This window comes from Nilaparvata lugens, chromosome 6, assembly GCF_014356525.2.
Source record: "Nilaparvata lugens isolate BPH chromosome 6, ASM1435652v1, whole genome shotgun sequence".
Classification (NCBI taxonomy): Eukaryota; Metazoa; Arthropoda; class Insecta; order Hemiptera; family Delphacidae; genus Nilaparvata; species Nilaparvata lugens.
In genome coordinates, this window is record NC_052509.1 from 20,207,903 (window position 1) to 20,226,393 (window position 18,491).

Consider the following 18,491-nt stretch of genomic DNA (forward strand, 5'->3'; position numbering starts at 1 on the left):
GAAGAGGTGAGTGAGAAGTTTGTTTGTTAGCTCAATTGAGTTATGAGATTCTTGATTATGGTTTATGGTTACACACTTCACAAAGGTACAATAATGAGTGTAAGTAATATGATAGTATGATACAATACAATAAAATTGCAGCAATAATTTTTGTTTAATTTCAACCTGACTTTCTTAGGTTGGTTACTGTTCAGTTTAGCTTTTCTCATGGAGAAAAATCTACTCATTAGGAGAATTATCCATACCCTTATTGAAAAAGTTTTACATTTTGAGAATAAGATATACTATAAGAAATTCCCAATTTTTGCCAATTATTTTTCCATCCTTATTGTTAACTGCAGAGATCTTTAATGTGAGTATTCATTCCACTTCCAGTTGATATTCAAGACTCATTTCATCAGCAGTTTGTTTACAATGATCAAGTGTGAATGAAGAGGCCGCTAAGATTGCCGTATCTGTATAGCTCTTAAAAATAACGATGACAGAGACAGTCAACAGACTCGGGCCATCTGCTCTGCTATTGGTGGATTGTTGTGGGGTGGTCGACTGCGATTGGCTTAGGGCGTTGGCATCGTCGCCATTTTGTTCAAGTTTTTTTCGTCTCGAGAGATCGTCTCCTTGCCGGGAAGAGATTTTGTATACAGACCGCTTCTTTCGGTACCCGGAGAACGTAGCTTATCAGGACGGTAAACTAACATTGCAGGCCCGCTCAAGAGTCTTCACTAGACTATCTGAGTGTTGTGTATAGAAAAGAGCGAGCATAGAAACATTCGTTGTTTGTATAATCCGTCCAAACATCTAGAGAAATTGTTTGTGTATCATAGACGCCGCACTTCAATACACTTTTACTTTACTTCTTTTTAACAGTATTCGGAGTTTATCTAAATGTTTATGAATTTGCTTGTCGCATTACAGTTTAGATTTGCTTTCTCGTGTTGTTGATACTCGCGCGTTGATAAATAAAAACGAAAATGGTAAAAATACAGGAACTGTACAACAGTCCAGTACCGACACGGGACCCCTCGCAGTACCATGGAGTGCTCCATCAAAGCATCAACATCCAGCAACACCTCACTCATCTACACCTTCACGCGTCTTTACCTTCCCTGCAGGGATCCACAGGATCCAACCCAGGCCTACCATCCACCAACTACGAGCGACCTCAGCCAGACTCGATCATTGTCGAACCCACGTCAGCATCCTCTCAGCTCACCAAGAATGGCTCTCCCCGGAAACCAGCAACCCGAAGACCCGAAAAGCCGCGATACTCGTACATTGCTCTCATCACAATGGCCATTCAAAGCTCCGACACCAAACAGATGAGACTCAGTGAGATCTATGATTACCTGCAGCAGCGATTCGAGTTCTTCCGCGGAGCCTACACTGGCTGGAAGAATTCCGTGCGACATAACCTCAGTCTCAACGACTGTTTTATCAAGGTAAGTAGTCAGTGTATAATCAAAATGCTATGGAGAGCTGATATTGACCAATAGTACCTAGACCCAGTGTTACAGATTACTTGAATTTGACATCTAATCAAAACTTGTAAATTCTAGTTGCCAAATTCTCTTGTTGAGAACAGACAAAGAAGAAATAGATAACAGATGAAGCATTTATTCTGTGTCATTTCTCAACTGTGTAATTTTTTCAAAATTGTGACCCTATAGTTTACCGGTATTGGGTGATGCTGTTTCACAATATCACTGTGATTCATATCGATTGATGAGTATTGAGTGATGATAACTTTGTGTATTTTTTCCAAGTTCAATATTGTTGAAATAGGCTCACTTATGTGCAAAGTCGAATACGAAGAACAACTCGTTACTTTAGAGATTTCCTAATGTAAGTAACGAATAATTCATAAATTGGAAGTCACAAGTGACATGACTCATAGTATATTTACAGAATAGTAACTTAATAATTGGATACCAGATATCGAGTCACTTTCATGAATAATTTCGAGCTCCTTTTATAATTTTTTGTTTTCAGATTTGAACTTCGAATATGATTTTATAAAGATAAATTTCTGTTTCTAAAAACTGAATATTTGCATTCTAGAAAATGAATGCAATCGAAATTCCACCTTTCTAATGACAGCCGCGTACAAAGGGAAAGGATAAGAGTATTAAACAGAGATTATCAATGTGAGCGTTTCCAGCACTCAAGTTTATTAATATATTTCATTGAATTCATCTTATTGCAATTCTTCCCCATGAGAAAGTTCAAATATTTGAGCAATTGCAGCAATGTATGGTAAATTAACTTGGATTAAGTTTATAGCCAATTAATTTACCGAAGTATGCTAAACTATGTATAGCCTACATCGTATTGTGGATGACCATAGCCTACTACAAGAATTCCGTGCGACATAACCTCAGTCTCAACGACTGTTTTATCAAGGTAAGTAGTCAGTGTATAATCAAAATGCTATGGAGAGCTGATATTGACCAATAGTACCTAGACCCAGTGTTACAGATTACTTGAATTTGACATCTAATCAAAACTTGTAAATTCTAGTTGCCAAATTCTCTTGTTGAGAACAGACAAAGAAGAAATAGATAACAGATGAAGCATTTATTCTGTGTCATTTCTCAACTGTGTAATTTTTTCAAAATTGTGACCCTATAGTTTACCGGTATTGGGTGATGCTGTTTCACAATATCACTGTGATTCATATCGATTGATGAGTATTGAGTGATGATAACTTTGTGTATTTTTTCCAAGTTCAATATTGTTGAAATAGGCTCACTTATGTGCAAAGTCGAATACGAAGAACAACTCGTTACTTTAGAGATTTCCTAATGTAAGTAACGAATAATTCATAAATTGGAAGTCACAAGTGACATGACTCATAGTATATTTACAGAATAGTAACTTAATTAACTAAATAATTGGATACCAGATATCGAGTCACTTTCATGAATAATTTCGAGCTCCTTTTATAATTTCGTGTTTCCAGATTTGAACTTCGAATATGATTTTATAAAGATAAATTTCTGTTTCTAAAAACTGAATATTTGCATTCTAGAAAATGAATGCAATCGAAATTCCACCTTTCTAATGACAGCCGCGTACAAAGGGAAAGGATAAGAGTATTAAACAGAGATTATCAATGTGAGCGTTTCCACTTCCAGCACTCAAGTTTATTAATATATTTCATTGAATTCATCTTATTGCAATTCTTCCCCATGAGAAAGTTCAAATATTTGAGCAATTGCAGCAATGTATGGTAAATTAAGTTGGATTAAGTTTATAGCCAATTAATTTACCGAAGTATGCTAAACTATGTATAGCCTACATCGTATTGTGGATGACGATAGCCTACTACAATAATTCTGTTGAAATGAAAGTGAAGTTTTACTTAAATCATCAAAGTGGAAAAAAGATGTTCATATGGATATAAATCTTCATTTTCCTTAGAAATAGATATTTCGATATCTTGGTTACATCAACTTTTTGGATATTCAGAAATGCTTTTAGTTGCATGTATAGACAGACGAGACCCAGAATCTTATCCTAAAAAAGTTATTTGATTTTTATATGTTTTTTCATTCCAACTTTACTGACGTTCCTCACAGTACAGGTAACTAATAATCTATAAATAAGGAATTGGAAGTGATAATACTCGATGTACGAGTATTGTGTATTGTATTGCATTCGAATTATTGTAACTCATGAATGTACATAATAGACGGCTTATTTGAAATTTGTTTCATGCTGTAAATAAGGTTGATACTCAAATGTTAGCTTCTTATCACATCTATATAAGCAGACGAATATTTCTATGAATGTCAATTCATCCAATAATAAGTAGTCAATCATACTTCGGAGCGATGTCTGTTCAGGATATCATCATGTTTACTCGGATAATACAGAGTTGGGCAATGAAGTATGTTACATCAAATAATTTTTACCAGTATGTACCTTGAGTATTGTCATTTCAATAATTAGAGAGGGGTAAAAATTGATACATTTATTACGAAACCAACACCTGAAAAATGGTGTCCGTTTTAGACCAAACACTCAAGTAGACGTTGTGATGACAGAGTGCCGTGCAATAGATGTCTTTGCCTTATCTGCTGTTAAAGGAAACTTTGGTGCATAAAAAAATCAATAGTTTACAGTTCTAACATGCCATACATCGAGAGAAACTATGAAATTTCAAAGGCAGAGGGGCAGAACTTCCCTGTCCGCCTCTTTACGTTGCGTGGAGATGTGTCACATTCCAAATCTTCAGTACTTCATTGCCTAACTTTGTATGAATAATGGATTCGTTAAATATCGAAAGCCGATAAAAAGTTTTTAGAATCTATATTAGTTGTCTATAGAGTCTCATAGCCTACAAAAGGTCACAATAGTGAATGAATTCAATTCGGGTAACGGTTTCTGGTGCAACAGATTTATCTATACTTCAGACAGTCAAGCAGGGGTAGAATAGGCAACCCTTCACAGTTGCGTTGCATCACGCGTATAATTCTCAAACATCAGGCAACATTCTTCATCTACGATTATTTCTGTCTATTTTGATGCAAGTTTTAAGTGTGAAATGTGAATTCGATGTTAAAACCAAGTTTAAAAACAAGCTGTTTCTAGGTATTTTGTCACAAACAAATTATTATTCCAGTTTCAAAACAATCATCATTTTATCATCGATGGACAGCAGTAGGGCAGCGACCACATAATACAAACTATGTGGTCGCTGGAGTAGGGTAAGTTGTAATTTGTCGACATTTGAATACTACTCGTACTTGGAGATGCTTTTTGGAATCTATATTATTATACTACTAATTCCATGAAAGCACTGGTCAAATTGATGGAAGTCAATTGCTTATGGTACAATAAATTGAATAAGCTGAGCGAATTCCTACAATCAAGGTTCACTTCTCGCAGCATTTGAATGTTTGGCGATCATCAATATCGAACATCTAATTAATACTTTTCAAATCGCAACTTTGAAACATATTCTTGGACCTTGTATACAAATAATATTCGTTTCAATACTATTGCGACTTTCTCCCTATTGATTCAGCTCACCGTTTGTCTTTCTTGGCAGGATATCATATCAGATCTGGTATTTATATTCTACATACGAGACTTGTTTCACCAAGCTCGATCAAGACATTCGAGCATGGTCAAGCTGGGTATAATTTACAAGTGTGCATTGGAAATATCGATAGTAAATATAGTCAACAAAATCAATTTTAATTTATCAATTAATTATAATCACCTTCAATAAACTCACCTCTTCTGCTTCTGTAACGCTGCATGCGAATTTTGCATTGTTCAAAATCTTAGTAGAAGGTTCCTTCTAGGACGTTTTCCGCTTCTTCTTTCACAGCCTCAACGGGCTGAAATTTTGTTAAATTACTGCAGATCTTGCGAAACAGATGAACTCGACTAGTTGACGCATTGGTAGACAGTGCAAAATGTGCCGACGCATGTATTCATGTCTTGAAGACTTAAAACTTTCAGAAATTTGAAAAATGAGAAATTTGTTCAACATTCTCACCTGGAGGTTCTTGCTTAACTCCGTGGAATCAAAGAGAAAAGATAGCATGAGCCGTATTTTCTTTATGATTTTACGTAGATGGGCAAGAACCTCTAGATAGTGATGCTGATCGATAGTTTGATTTTTGGAATCTAGTAAAGACTGACAAGCCCTTTAATATTTAAAGAAACTAATCAGAAACGAATCATCATTCTTAAACATTGAATCATTAAACAATAATCTTTGAATCTTGATTTGTACATTGATTCATACTTTTTAGCTCTCGCTGAATTCCCATCACAAGAACAGTATTCAGCCAGTTATAACTTTCTATTTATTAGGATGATGGAAAAATATGACGGATTAGAGAGTTGAAAACCAGAACTAGGAATAATTTGCATGAAAAAAATTATCAGTTCACCATCGAGTCTTCCAGCTAGGGGGGTTTCCCGTAGTTAAAATTGGAATAGGATTTAACATTAGTTATAATATCAATGAAACCAGTAATCAATTCCAATTCATGGTAACATGATTACCATGATAGCTTCATGATAAAAAGTTTCTTTGAGAAGTTTTGTTGTAAGAAGCATTGACAAAAAAAAAATACTTATAAAACTTTTAAAAATATGGCGGAATCAATATTGATGAATCTTACTCAATGATTAAGCATGGAAATGTGGAGAATTCTTCACTTTTGATACACCGTAACTGAATAAGTTTACTCTCTGTTCTTTGTTCGACGTTATCACTTGGAGGTTTGAAGATGAGTGGTACTGTATTGTCCTCAAATGAAGAGTATTCACTTTTCATTTTCACTGTTCAACTGACATGAAGAGTCCTACGTAGTCTGGCGTAATCCAACATGCCGAATTCAGAATGGGGGTTTGGGACTCATTACTTCTGGAGGAAAATTCTGACTTCGAGGTGAACCAACTTATTATTTTGAAAGGCTATATTCTTGAAATTATTCATGTTCTATTTCCATCTGATCCACAAATCGTCACCACTACTCTCATTAAATACATTCCAACTATCAATAATAATTGATGCATCCCCACCTATGATATTTATGGAATACTTGGCTATTATTTAGCCTTAGCGTATAGCTATCTTTGACAAGTTGGTATTGCAGGTGGATAAGTCGGTATCACGGCCGTCGAAAGGCCACTACTGGAGACTGCGCCACGACTGCAACATCCTGGAAAACGGCTCGTTCCAGCGCAGACGTCGCGGCACCGGTCGCAAAAAGCCCCCTGCGGGCCCCCCGGGGGGCGTCCAGAAGGGGGTGCTGCCAATGCAGCTCTTCCCCTGCAGCGTGGACCCCGCTGATCGCATCAGCTCCTCGCCCTCCACCGCCATCTTGGACTATCAACACCCGCACCCGCATTCACATCACCATCACCATCATCATCAGCAGCAGCAGGCGCTCTATCAGCACCTACCGACCGCCAGTGGCGGCTATCAAGTATTTCAGGTAAGTTAGATCCATAGTGAAATTCATTTCAAATTGAATGAAGAGAATAAATTGATGAATGAAAATAAATAATGTAATTCAATCAAATCAAATTTATTTGCCAAAAGTTTCAATACGAATAGACAGAATGCAACAATGCACAATTTATGAATAAAACAGTAATACCTTATTATAATGTTTATTTATTTATTCATTCATTTTCATACAAAAAATATGTGGAGGCAAACAGGTAAAACCCAAAACTTGCCTCCTTAACACAACTTACATAATGCAAATGTTATAAAGATATATAAACTTAGAATAAAAACTTATACATTAAAAAAATCAAAATCATAATGATAAACCAATCTTTATAAACATATACAGTATAAATCTTTAAATGAAATGAATGAAAATAATAATTCTTTGGAAAAAAAAGACGATGAAATTAATAATAAATTGATAATCAGTACAGGGAAAAAAATAATAAACTAATTATTATAAACATATACAGTGTAAATCTTTGAATAAAAATAATACAATGAAAATAGTCTAATAATTCATTGGAAAAAATATTATTGAAGGTGAAATTATTAATATATTAATAATTGATAGTTGATATGTTAGCATAATTAATTTATTTACAACGATATGAGAGCATACGGGAAAATCCCAAAAATTTACTTTAATTATTTAAAAATTAATAATCGAAATATACAATAATCACTTTACAAAGAAATTGAAAATTGAGAGAAAGAAACAAGGAAAAACTATCTTATATTAGTGAAGGAAAAAAATGTTATGAGAAACTAAATATACTGAATACTGGAGACTATACTATATACTAGAAACCATATACATTATGAGAAAATAATAAGAGATGAATCAAGAAATTACAAATAACATTCCAAGAATGATGTGAATTATATGCTGAGAATTACAAATAATAAGGTGAATGATAACAGAGCTGAGAATAAAAATAAGTCAATTACTCAATATGCTACTCTATGTAAGTTGATGAGGTCTAGCGTTGGAAAAATAGGTGTTTAAATTGGGTGAAGCTGCTTACATGCCTTCTTGAACTGACTGGGATTCATAAAAAATGTTCTAGGTGAAAGCTATGGTAATAATTATAAAGATTCATCATGCGGTTGATTGGAGAATTGAAGTGACTATTGGAGTTGCATTGGGGAGGAAGAAATCTGAAGCCGGAACGCCGTTAAAAAGAGGACACATATATATTCAGCAATGGAAGGAGGTAGTTTGATTGAACACGGTTGTTCAATATATTATATAGGAACAAAATCAATTTACAGCTCCTAGATGCTTCCAGGGATTGAATATCAAATATGGTTCTTAGGTTAGTTGTGGGAAAATTGAAAGGACTGAAAATGTTGAAAAGCTTGAACTATACAAACCTTACAAATTTACTTTGAATTCTTTCTAATTCCAGCTTATGAGAGGCGAGATATAGATGCCATACTTCAGAGCAGTAGTTTAATAAACTTCTGATAAGTCTCTTATATAATAGGATGAGAATATTGTGATTATCAAATTGAGAAAGGTTCTCCGAATGAATCCAATCTGTTGACATGCTCTGGAACATAAACTTCTCACATGATGATTGAAATTGAGCTCAGAATCAAAAATTACACCAAGGTCTTTAAAATGATCGACTCTCTCAATTATTTGGTTATTGATTCTATAGATGGGAATTTGCGGATCTCTTTGTCTTGTGAAAGACAATGTAGCACATTTACCAATATTAACTCCGAGCTGATTTCTCAAGCACCAATCAAACAAACTATCCACATCACTCTGAAGCAGCTGACTATCAATTTCAGACCTAATCACCCTGAATATCATCACATCATCTGCATACAGCAGACAAGACGAATGCTTTATGACAGCCGGCAAATCATTGATAAATAATATTATGAAGAGCAAAGGCCCCAATTTGAACCCTGTGGAACACCTGATGAGCTACTGAAAGATCTGGAATGAAGACCACCAAAAGAAACAAAGAAAAAGAATAATTCCAATTAGACAGATAGGAGAGAATAAATCTAGCACTTGACAGTGAAAAACCAAAGGATGACAATTTCCGGAACAAAATTGTGTGGTTTAAAGTATCAAAATCTGTATACACAGTGTCAACACGAGTACCTGAATCAAGACAAGTTGTAGAACTGTCACTGTAGACCACTGTAGACCTGCCTGGCAAATTTCATGCTGGCTATCAGCAATACATAGTTCTATATGATTGAATATTTTTCTATAAATAATACATTTTTCAAAAATCTTTGCAAAACAATCAATTGATAATAGAAATTGGACGGTAGTTTTCAACAGATTGTCTGCTTCCAGCTTTAAAAATGGGAATTACTTTGGCTTGCTTCCACAGATCAGGAAACGTGGATGTTTTCAGTGCTAGATTGAAAATGAACTCAAGCGGTTCAATAAACAAATCAGAGCAGCCCTTGATTAAATACGGTGGAACCATGTTTAGACCAACAGATCCATTACCTTTCAAGCTCCTTATAGAATTAACCACATCAGTAATTGAGAAACAATTCAAGTGAAAAGGGGAGTGACCAATAGTTGTGTTATCAAAAACTCCAGCATGATTGTCGCTTCTGTTGAAAACAGATGAGAAATAATATGCAAACGCCTCTGGAATCTCAGTACCTGTGACAAAAGTATTATTCCATCTCATAAAATTCTCTGAACGCTTACCCTTCCGATTATTATTTATATAATTTAGATTGGAATGATTGTATATAATATTATTCGCATTGTTTGCAAAAGTGAAATATAATTTTTCATTTTGTGGTTCGACTTGTGCGCTAGCCGAAGTTTATGAGGAGAGCTGGTAATTTGAAGTGAATCTCACTTCAGTGACACATATTCACAAGTAATTGATAGATTATTGCAGGAGTTTTCAATCATCATTGCCATAATGTAAAGCACAAAATTCCAATTCTACCAAGTTGAATTTAACTAATGTCATTTTGTTGACTCTCCTATTTACTACTTCAATCTCTAACCTATTAATCCACAAGAAGTTTGGAAAGTATTATCTGAAAGTCTATTGAATAAAAACCAACGTTTTTAAAAGAAGTTCATAAACGACTCTAAGGAACGCCTTTAACAAGCACGCGTTGGGAACTAATCAGAACAGTTGAAACAGCTATAACACTTTTAAAATGTCAAGCCTCGCAGATCCCTCAGAGCTTAAGATTCCCCCTTGAGCTAGAGATTGATTTTCTCAGAAGGCCTCGAATTATAAAAAAACTAATGAATAGAATAAATATAAGGACCTGGGAGCTCCGGGGGTAGTAGTTTAGCAGTTTGGATGAAGCTACTATCTCTGTCCACATTAAACATTGTATCAATCACTTTTTTGTACTACTTAAAGTGATTTAAAATCTTTCAATAAGATTTATTGGATAAGCATCGTGTTCAAGCGGAAGCAGTTCAAATTTTTTCTTTTCTTAAGAAGTTTTACTTCTTCACCACGTGTATGTGAAAAGAAAATCTTGTCATTCATATGTAAACAATCAAACATTGTCTTAATCTGAACAAGTTTGTGGATTTCTGGAAAGAGAATTCTTCATAATCTATGAAATGATTTGAATGGTTTTGTGAGTTTGATAAATGTGTGTATTTGCAGAGCCCTTACGAGCAACTGCACCAATACTCTACTGCAGGCTACCCAGATCCCACAGCACAGCTGTCTTTGCAATGGTCCGCCGCCGAAAACAATTTCGACTGCCTGGCAGCCTACAATAACGCGGCCTACAACAATTCCAACAGCACCTCACCACCTGACACCATGGACAATGGTCAGAGTTGTATTACTATCATCACACCAGAACTAAAAATGGAATTAGTAGAAGATTAAAAAAAATATTTCAGTGGAAATATTTAACTCTGTGTTATAACTGATAATTTAATCAAATTGTTAACACATTCAAGTAGAATTAACATTGCATGCTTGACTTGTAGAAAAATTCTGAGATTCTTTCATGATTATTCTACTTCTTTTCGAATAGCTCGTTTGAGAGATTTAGCACGTGCATCTAATCAATATTTTGTGCCACTATTATAATATTATGTTCCGCTGCTCCATTCGCCGCCGTGCTCATATATATCAATTTCATTCTTTTCGATCTATCCTTTCTCAGCTGTTCGATGTTGTAGATTTAACGTTATTCTACTTTATTGTATTTTTGTTAATTCATTTATCATTTACAATCAACTTGAGGATAAAGAAACTTAATACAGTTCAAGACTTCTTTTCATCACAATTTCATAAAATAAATTGTCCAAATAAAGGTTATGTGCGACTTTCAATTCTTCACTAATTTCCACATTGAAACAAAACACAAACACTTGAAACAATTATTAATTTTGAATTTAGAATGATTAAGATCCGAATTTATAACAAAATTCTTTCTACTTAGTACTCAAAACTGTAAAATAAATATTAATTTGAAATATTTTGCTCCGAAAATTAAAACAATCTTCTCCACCAGAAGTTTACATCGATCACAGGCATTACTCACTTCAATTTAATCACTATTAATTTAAGGAAATATATTTATCAAGATGAGTATACAGTAACATTACAACCTATGCAAACTCATTTCTATTAGAAACTTTATAAGTGAATTTCGAAATCAAAGAAAAATAAAATTTCAATAATGAGTTTTTTCAATAACTTTCTAATGGGCTCAATCTCATAAAAACTCATTCGAAAAATGATCGTGTAAAATGATGGTGTATTTCAGAGTATACAAACCATGTGCTTGAAAATCCATCATAATTATTATTTACATATGCCTATTCATGATGATCTTAACAGGCATAATCCAAGTAATATCGGGGGACCGAGCTTCGCTCTGGAGTACAAAATCATAGAAAATTTATTACGAAAAAGGAGATAATATTTTTGTAGTTCATACAGAAGGGTTCTATCTAATCACAGTGGATTGAGATTGAGATTCCCAGTGGAATGCACAAAATCTTTCTCACAAAGGCCCGGTTGCACAAAAGCGGGTTAAATTTTAATTCTGATTAATTTCACGTGAACCAAATCAGAGAAAACCATTTTAAGAAGACGGCTTCTCTTATTGGTTTTCCTGGAATAGAGCAGGATTAAAATTTAACCGGCTTTTGGTGCAACCGCCACTAAGTACCTGATTGAATGACTGCAATAGTTCAACAGCTGAGTCGTAATTTTGTCTCAGTCCTCAGTCCCACACACATGCACTCGCTCACTCACTTCCATTATCGACAGATGACGAAATTATCAGATGTTTTTCCAATGATGAATAATTATTATCCTTTTTTTGTCCTTCAGCAAGTATTCCAATTGATGAGACCTAGTGAAATTGAATTTTTATATCATAAACATACTATGTTCCGAATTTCGTAAAAATCGTTAGTGCCGTTTAGAGATCCGTTGTACATACATAAATAAATACATTCAGCAATTGCTCGCTTAATATAATAGGATTGAATAATAAATCCAACACACCATTTGTATTTAATTGATATTCTATTTCAGGTCCATCATTAAACTTGTTGGCTGTATATGATTAGTGATTACTGTCATTACTGATACAGTTTAGTGAATTCAAAACAGTAGATCAGTGTTAGGTGATAAACCTTCAGCTATGAATCTAGATTATATCCATTAATTCTCTTTCAAACTAAAACAACTGCTACAAAAAATAGATTATTGAATGAAGGTGAAATACACTTGAAAGGTGCAATACAGTACAATTTCTAGCAGAGATATTTCGATCAAGGTAGGCCTCCTTCTTGTCTCCTACAATTATCTTAAAAATGAAAATGAAGCTTATTATGATTCATGTAATGAAGCACTGACAAATCTAGCTGACTAAGGATCTGTGAAATATGCGAAATTAATAATTTCTTGCCTCTTCCAAGGACGTCAAAATTTGACAGTCTCCCTAATCTAGTTTCATACTCTATAAAAAATCGACTTATGTCAAAAACTAAAACTACTTCAGTGGACCAACAAGGTCGAGGTGGGATTTTTTTGTTGTCAAAATTTTACAATTGGAGTGATGAAGGGGAGAGGGCCACCCACTTTCGGGACATCTTCACTCGGGCTCATCCCGACAAAAAGTCTCACTCTCTCTTTGTCAATTCAGATGGCATTTCGAAATCTATCTTGCTCACACCTCTGGCTTTCGTCTGCTGCCTGTGAGGGCGACCCACAGACTGACACAGCAATGACATCACATTTTCAAGCAGAGACCGTCTACATAGTGAGATTCACTTTAAACTGTCTGCGTTCCTAATAAATATCACCAACGCTTCTTATTCAACCCATACTGACAGTTGTTTCAGTCTCTAAATGGCTGCAATAACAAACCACTGCCAAAGTGGGTGTCGCAAAAAATGATCACGTGACGTTCTATTTGGTTAGTATCACTCACAGAGCTCTTCTCCGTCTGTCTGTCTGTCTGACAGTCTTCAGGTCATCTGTCCACGTCGCACCATTCCCAATAATTACTAAAGACATCTTTGATCTTTCTAATCGTTGGTCAAAACTAACGGTTGGTCAACATTGAAGGGTCTTGCAAAAGTTTTCTATGCTATAAAAAATTGGAATAAGAATTAGTTTTCTGTACTATGAAAATAGTTTTTTTTGCTGGGTGATACCAAGCTGATTATGCTTTACTGGAGTATAATAAGTACATAAAGGAATGATCTAAATCCATAAGCTTGCCGGGACTCAAACCCACTACTGATTTTGAAGTAACTGTAGGTCACAAAAACGAACTACACGTTGAAGATGTACGACACTTACTACGAAATACTATACATGATGTATAGGATCATTATTTCTCGCTGATATTCTGCTGAACATAACATTATTAGTTGACGTCATCTCAGTGACTTTTTTACACAAACATTTTATTGCATTTTTTTGGCATTGAGTCATTTGTAAAACATGATGTTAACAGATCTGCCCTCACTATTCACAAAAAAGTGAGCGAGTAAGAGTAAAAAGAGTAGACTAACTGAGGAGTGAGTGAGTGAGTGAGTGAGTGAGTGAGTGAGTGAGTGAGTGAGTGAGTGAGTGAGTGAGTGAGTGTCAGCGCCGGCGCCAATGACTGAATGTCTGAGATAATGGGCCTGCTAGGAGAAATCATTCTTTCTTTTTAACACATTGCACTATTTTTGGAATAAGGGAAGAATATGGAAGTGGTGGTGAGAAAGATATTGAACTAGGAAGAGAGGGTGTGAGAGAGAGTGACTGGGAAGGAATGGTAACCGTCCTTCTCATTGAACTGTTTACATTATTTCTTGGATTTATAATTTCTCTGCTAGAGCCTGCAGCTTGGTTGTAAAACCATTAGAGTTTCAGAGGCCAGCTGTCCCCTTAACCATAATCCTATGAGTACTTTTATCTGTAAGGTCCACGGACGTATTTGGAATTTCTTTAGTAAATAGGAGGAGCGGAAAATATCCAAAGCAGAATAGAGAGCAAGACAAGACATACAATAAGAGGTAAAAAATCCAAATTTCAAAGAGGATTAAGAAATTCTCTATAATAATATATAATTCAAACAAATGATAATAAAGAATAGACGAATTGGAAGTGGAGAGTTTAGAATTTTGATTGATCGATGAGATAAAATAGCCTATTAACTATGAAAGTTGTGTTGAGACTACGTTAAGTTAAGAAAAAGTATTTTTATTAGTCAATACATCTCGTGGAATAACATATGATTTCTATGTTTCTATTGATCACATCTAAGATCAATAGTAACTAACAATATTAGGTAACATAGGAATCATATAATATGTTGCTGTGTATTCGTTGTAAAGCCTACATGATTTGACCTGATCATGTCCGAATGTCTACCGAGTTTGGTGAAACCGGACATTAATCTTTCGACAAAACATTATAATAATAATTTACATTCACAGTACATTGTATAGTAAAGTCTAAATCAAGCCCCAAGGTAATCCTGTGTGGGGCCCTTCTTCATACCCTTACTCACAATAAAAATAATATAAAAGGAAAATAAAAAAGAATCAAATAAAAATATAGTATTTCACAGATATTATACATTAATTGGAAAACTAAAATTTCGAAAAAGAATTACTATAGAGAAAATCTGGTGTGGTACACTCACACAACTTTCCTTGCTCATATTTGAAACTACGATCAGACTTTTGTATATGTGTATATATAATTGTTTTCAGAGTACTTTTTACTTTGTGTAAAGTGTGAAATTCGATGATTTTTTAGTCGACATTTTTTTTAAGTCGTCAAAACAGCTGTTCTACATATGAAATATCTCGACTATGTGTCCTTTTTATGAACTGCGCTACCTACCTATTTCATGCACGAGAAGGAGGTTACAAAGTCCATTTCTCAAGGATGGGGTGGACCCCCCATTAGTTTCCCAGTAAGGAGACTCATGCCAGTTGATAGAGCTGATAAATAACTATACAGAGTATGAATTTGAAAAAAATCGGTCAAGTTAATTTCAGAAAATCGTGAAAAACTTGGTTATTTTAGTAATTATCCGCCATTTTTCTGAAGAATATTACGGAGCTCATGCAATTTTCCCAGAAATGAGACTCATGTCAGTTGATAGGGCTTATAAATAGCTATCCATGGTATAAATTTGAAGAAAATCGTTAGAGCCGTTTTTGAGAAAACCGTGAAAAACATGGTTTTTTAGTGATTATCCGTCATTTTTCACAATGATATTACGGAGCTCCTGCAATTTTCCCAGAAATGAGACTCATGTCAGTTGATAGAGCTTATAAGTAGCTATCCATGGTATAAATTTGAAGAAAATCGTTAGAGCCGTTTTTGAGAAAACCGTGAAAAACATGGTTTTTTAGTGATTATCCGTCATTTTTCACAATGATATTACGGAGCTCCTGCAATTTTCCCAGAAATGAGACTCATGTCAGTTGATAGGGCTTATAAATAGCTATCCATGGTATAAATTTGAAGAAAATCGTTAGAGCCGTTTTTGAGAAAACCGTGATGATCGATAGTAACTAAAAATATTAGGTAACATAGGAATCATTTATAATATGTTGCTGTGTATTCGTTGTAAAGCCTACATGATTTGACCTGATCATGTCCGAATGTCTACCGAGTTTGGTGAAACCGGACATTAATCTTTCGACAAAACATTATAATAATAATTTACATTCACAGTACATTGTATAGTAAAGTCTAAATCAAGCCCCAAGGTAATCCTGTGTGGGGCCCTTCTTCATACCCTTACTCACAATAAAAATAATATAAAAGGAAAATAAAAAAGAATCAAATAAAAATATAGTATTTCACAGATATTATACATTAATTGGAAAACTAAAATTTCGAAAAAGAATTACTATAGAGAAAATCTGGTGTGGTACACTCACACAACTTTCCTTGCTCATATTTGAAACTACGATCAGACTTTTGTATATGTGTATATATAATTGTTTTCAGAGTACTTTTTACTTTGTGTAAAGTGTGAAATTCGATGATTTTTTTAGTCGACATTTTTTTTAAGTCGTCAAAACAGCTGTTCTACATATGAAATATCTCGACTATGTGTTCTTTTTATGAACTGCGCTACCTACCTATTTCATGCACGAGAAGGAGGTTACAAAGTCCATTTCTCAAGGATGGGGTGGACCCCCCATTAGTTTCCCAGTAAGGAGACTCATGCCAGTTGATAGAGCTGATAAATAACTATACAGAGTATGAATTTGAAAAAAATCGGTCAAGTTAATTTCAGAAAATCGTGAAAAACTTGGTTATTTTAGTAATTATCCGCCATTTTTCTGAAGAATATTACGGAGCTCTTGCAATTTTCCCAGAAATGAGACTCATGTCAGTTGATAGAGCTTATAAGTAGCTATCCATGGTATAAATTTGAAGAAAATCGTTAGAGCCGTTTTCGAGAAAACCGTGAATAACATGGTTTTTTAGTGATTATCCGTCATTTTTCACAATGATATTACGGAGCTCCTGCAATTTTCCCAGAAATGAGACTCATGTCAGTTGATAGGGCTTATAAATAGCTATCCATGGTATAAATTTGAAGAAAATCGTTAGAGCCGTTTTTGAGAAAACCGTGAAAAACATGGTTTTTTAGTAATTATCCGCCATTTTTCCGCCATTTTGAATTCAATTTTATTGGATTTCTTATTGTCAGATCCTCATGGCATAAGGACCTTAAGTTTAAAATTTCAAGTCAATCGTTTGATTAGGAATGGAGTTATCGTGTTCACAGACATACACACATACACACACACACACACACACACACACACACACACACACACACACACACACAACACACACACACACACACACACACACACACAGACCAACACCCAAAAATCATGTTTTTGGACTCAGGGGACCTTGAAACGTATAGAAAACTTGAAATTAGGGTACCTTAATTTTTTTTGGAAAGCAATACTTTCCTTACCTATGGTAATAGGGCAAGGAAAGTAAAAAGTATTGAACATTTTCTGCTTTTTTGTTTTTAAAATCTAATAGAATGCAAAAAAACGTTGGAAAAGCCGAGAGTTTCTTTTGAAAATGTTTAAATCGTTCCTTATTGAGTCTCTAGAAGCTCAACAAAACATTACGTACCTTCAAATTATAAGGTTTTCGGTTCGGTAGATTTAAAGTTGTGGTTGATGAGTGAGTGATTGAGTGACATTTCGCGTTCGTGTAATATATATATACCATGAATACATTATGATCTAAATTCACTATGAATGAATGCAGTAAATTATAGATTAAACTTCTTATTTCAGGTTTCAGGGAGAGAAAGCCGTTTGCACCCCTCACGCCTTCTCCCCCTCCCTTAACGCCCGCTTTTGCAGTTGCTGCCACTTATGGCAGAGGTCAAATGAATCCAAGCATTCAACAGTACGAGATGATCAAGGATTACAAGGATTACCATTGATCAAGCAGAAAAAACTGTCTTCAAATGTGAAACTTTTTAGAGTAAGATTTAAGTAACGTTCAAATAGAAACTATTAAGATATAAGAATTAAACTAAAATTTAGGAACATTTTTATATGAAAGTGCAGGATTCAATGCTGTTCAACAAATACAAAACAAACGGTTTAGTGGTGTAGGAATGATTTTTGGAAATTTGTATCTTCTACAAAAAATTGTGATTTACTGTAGTTAGTATGTTACATACAGAATATCTATATCAAACGACGTTAAATTTCAAATTAATGTATACCTACATAAATGATGACTACATATAAATTAATATAGTGGAAAAATTTTTTTCAACGGTTACCGCAACTACAATCAATATATAATTTGAAAGTCGAAATCTGAATTTGACTGAATCCAATCGCCTTCCACTCAATTTAAGGAACTTAATAAGGAACTATATCAAACGACGTTAAATTTCTACAAAAAATTGTGATTTACTGTAGTTAGTATGTTACATACAGAATATCTATATCAAACGACGTTAAATTTCAAATTAATGTATACCTACATAAATGATG

The 18,491-nt window shown here is 34.4% G+C and overlaps 1 protein-coding gene across 1 annotated transcript; it reads left to right on the forward strand.

Moving 5' to 3' along the window:
- Nucleotides 1-638: 638 nt before the first annotated feature.
- Nucleotides 639-18,350, forward strand: LOC111061060 (forkhead box protein F2-like). Its single transcript, XM_039430362.1, has 4 exons — nucleotides 639-1,439; nucleotides 6,621-6,962; nucleotides 10,615-10,786; nucleotides 17,775-18,350. Exons 1-4 carry the CDS (start codon nucleotides 972-974, stop codon nucleotides 17,924-17,926), a joined length of 1,134 nt encoding a protein of 377 aa, XP_039286296.1. The 5' UTR covers nucleotides 639-971; the 3' UTR covers nucleotides 17,927-18,350.
- The last annotated feature ends 141 nt before the right edge of the window (nucleotides 18,351-18,491 follow it).

Bases quoted from the DNA above. Each gene is read 5' to 3' on its own strand.
- LOC111061060 (XM_039430362.1), top strand. From the start codon at position 972: ATGGTAAAAATACAGGAACTGTACAACAGTCCAGTACCGACACGGGAC. The intron at 6,963-10,614 runs GTAAGTTAGATC...GTGTATTTGCAG, and splicing joins GCGGCTATCAAGTATTTCAG to AGCCCTTACGAGCAACTGCA. The intron at 10,787-17,774 runs GTCAGAGTTGTA...TTCTTATTTCAG, and splicing joins ACCTGACACCATGGACAATG to GTTTCAGGGAGAGAAAGCCG.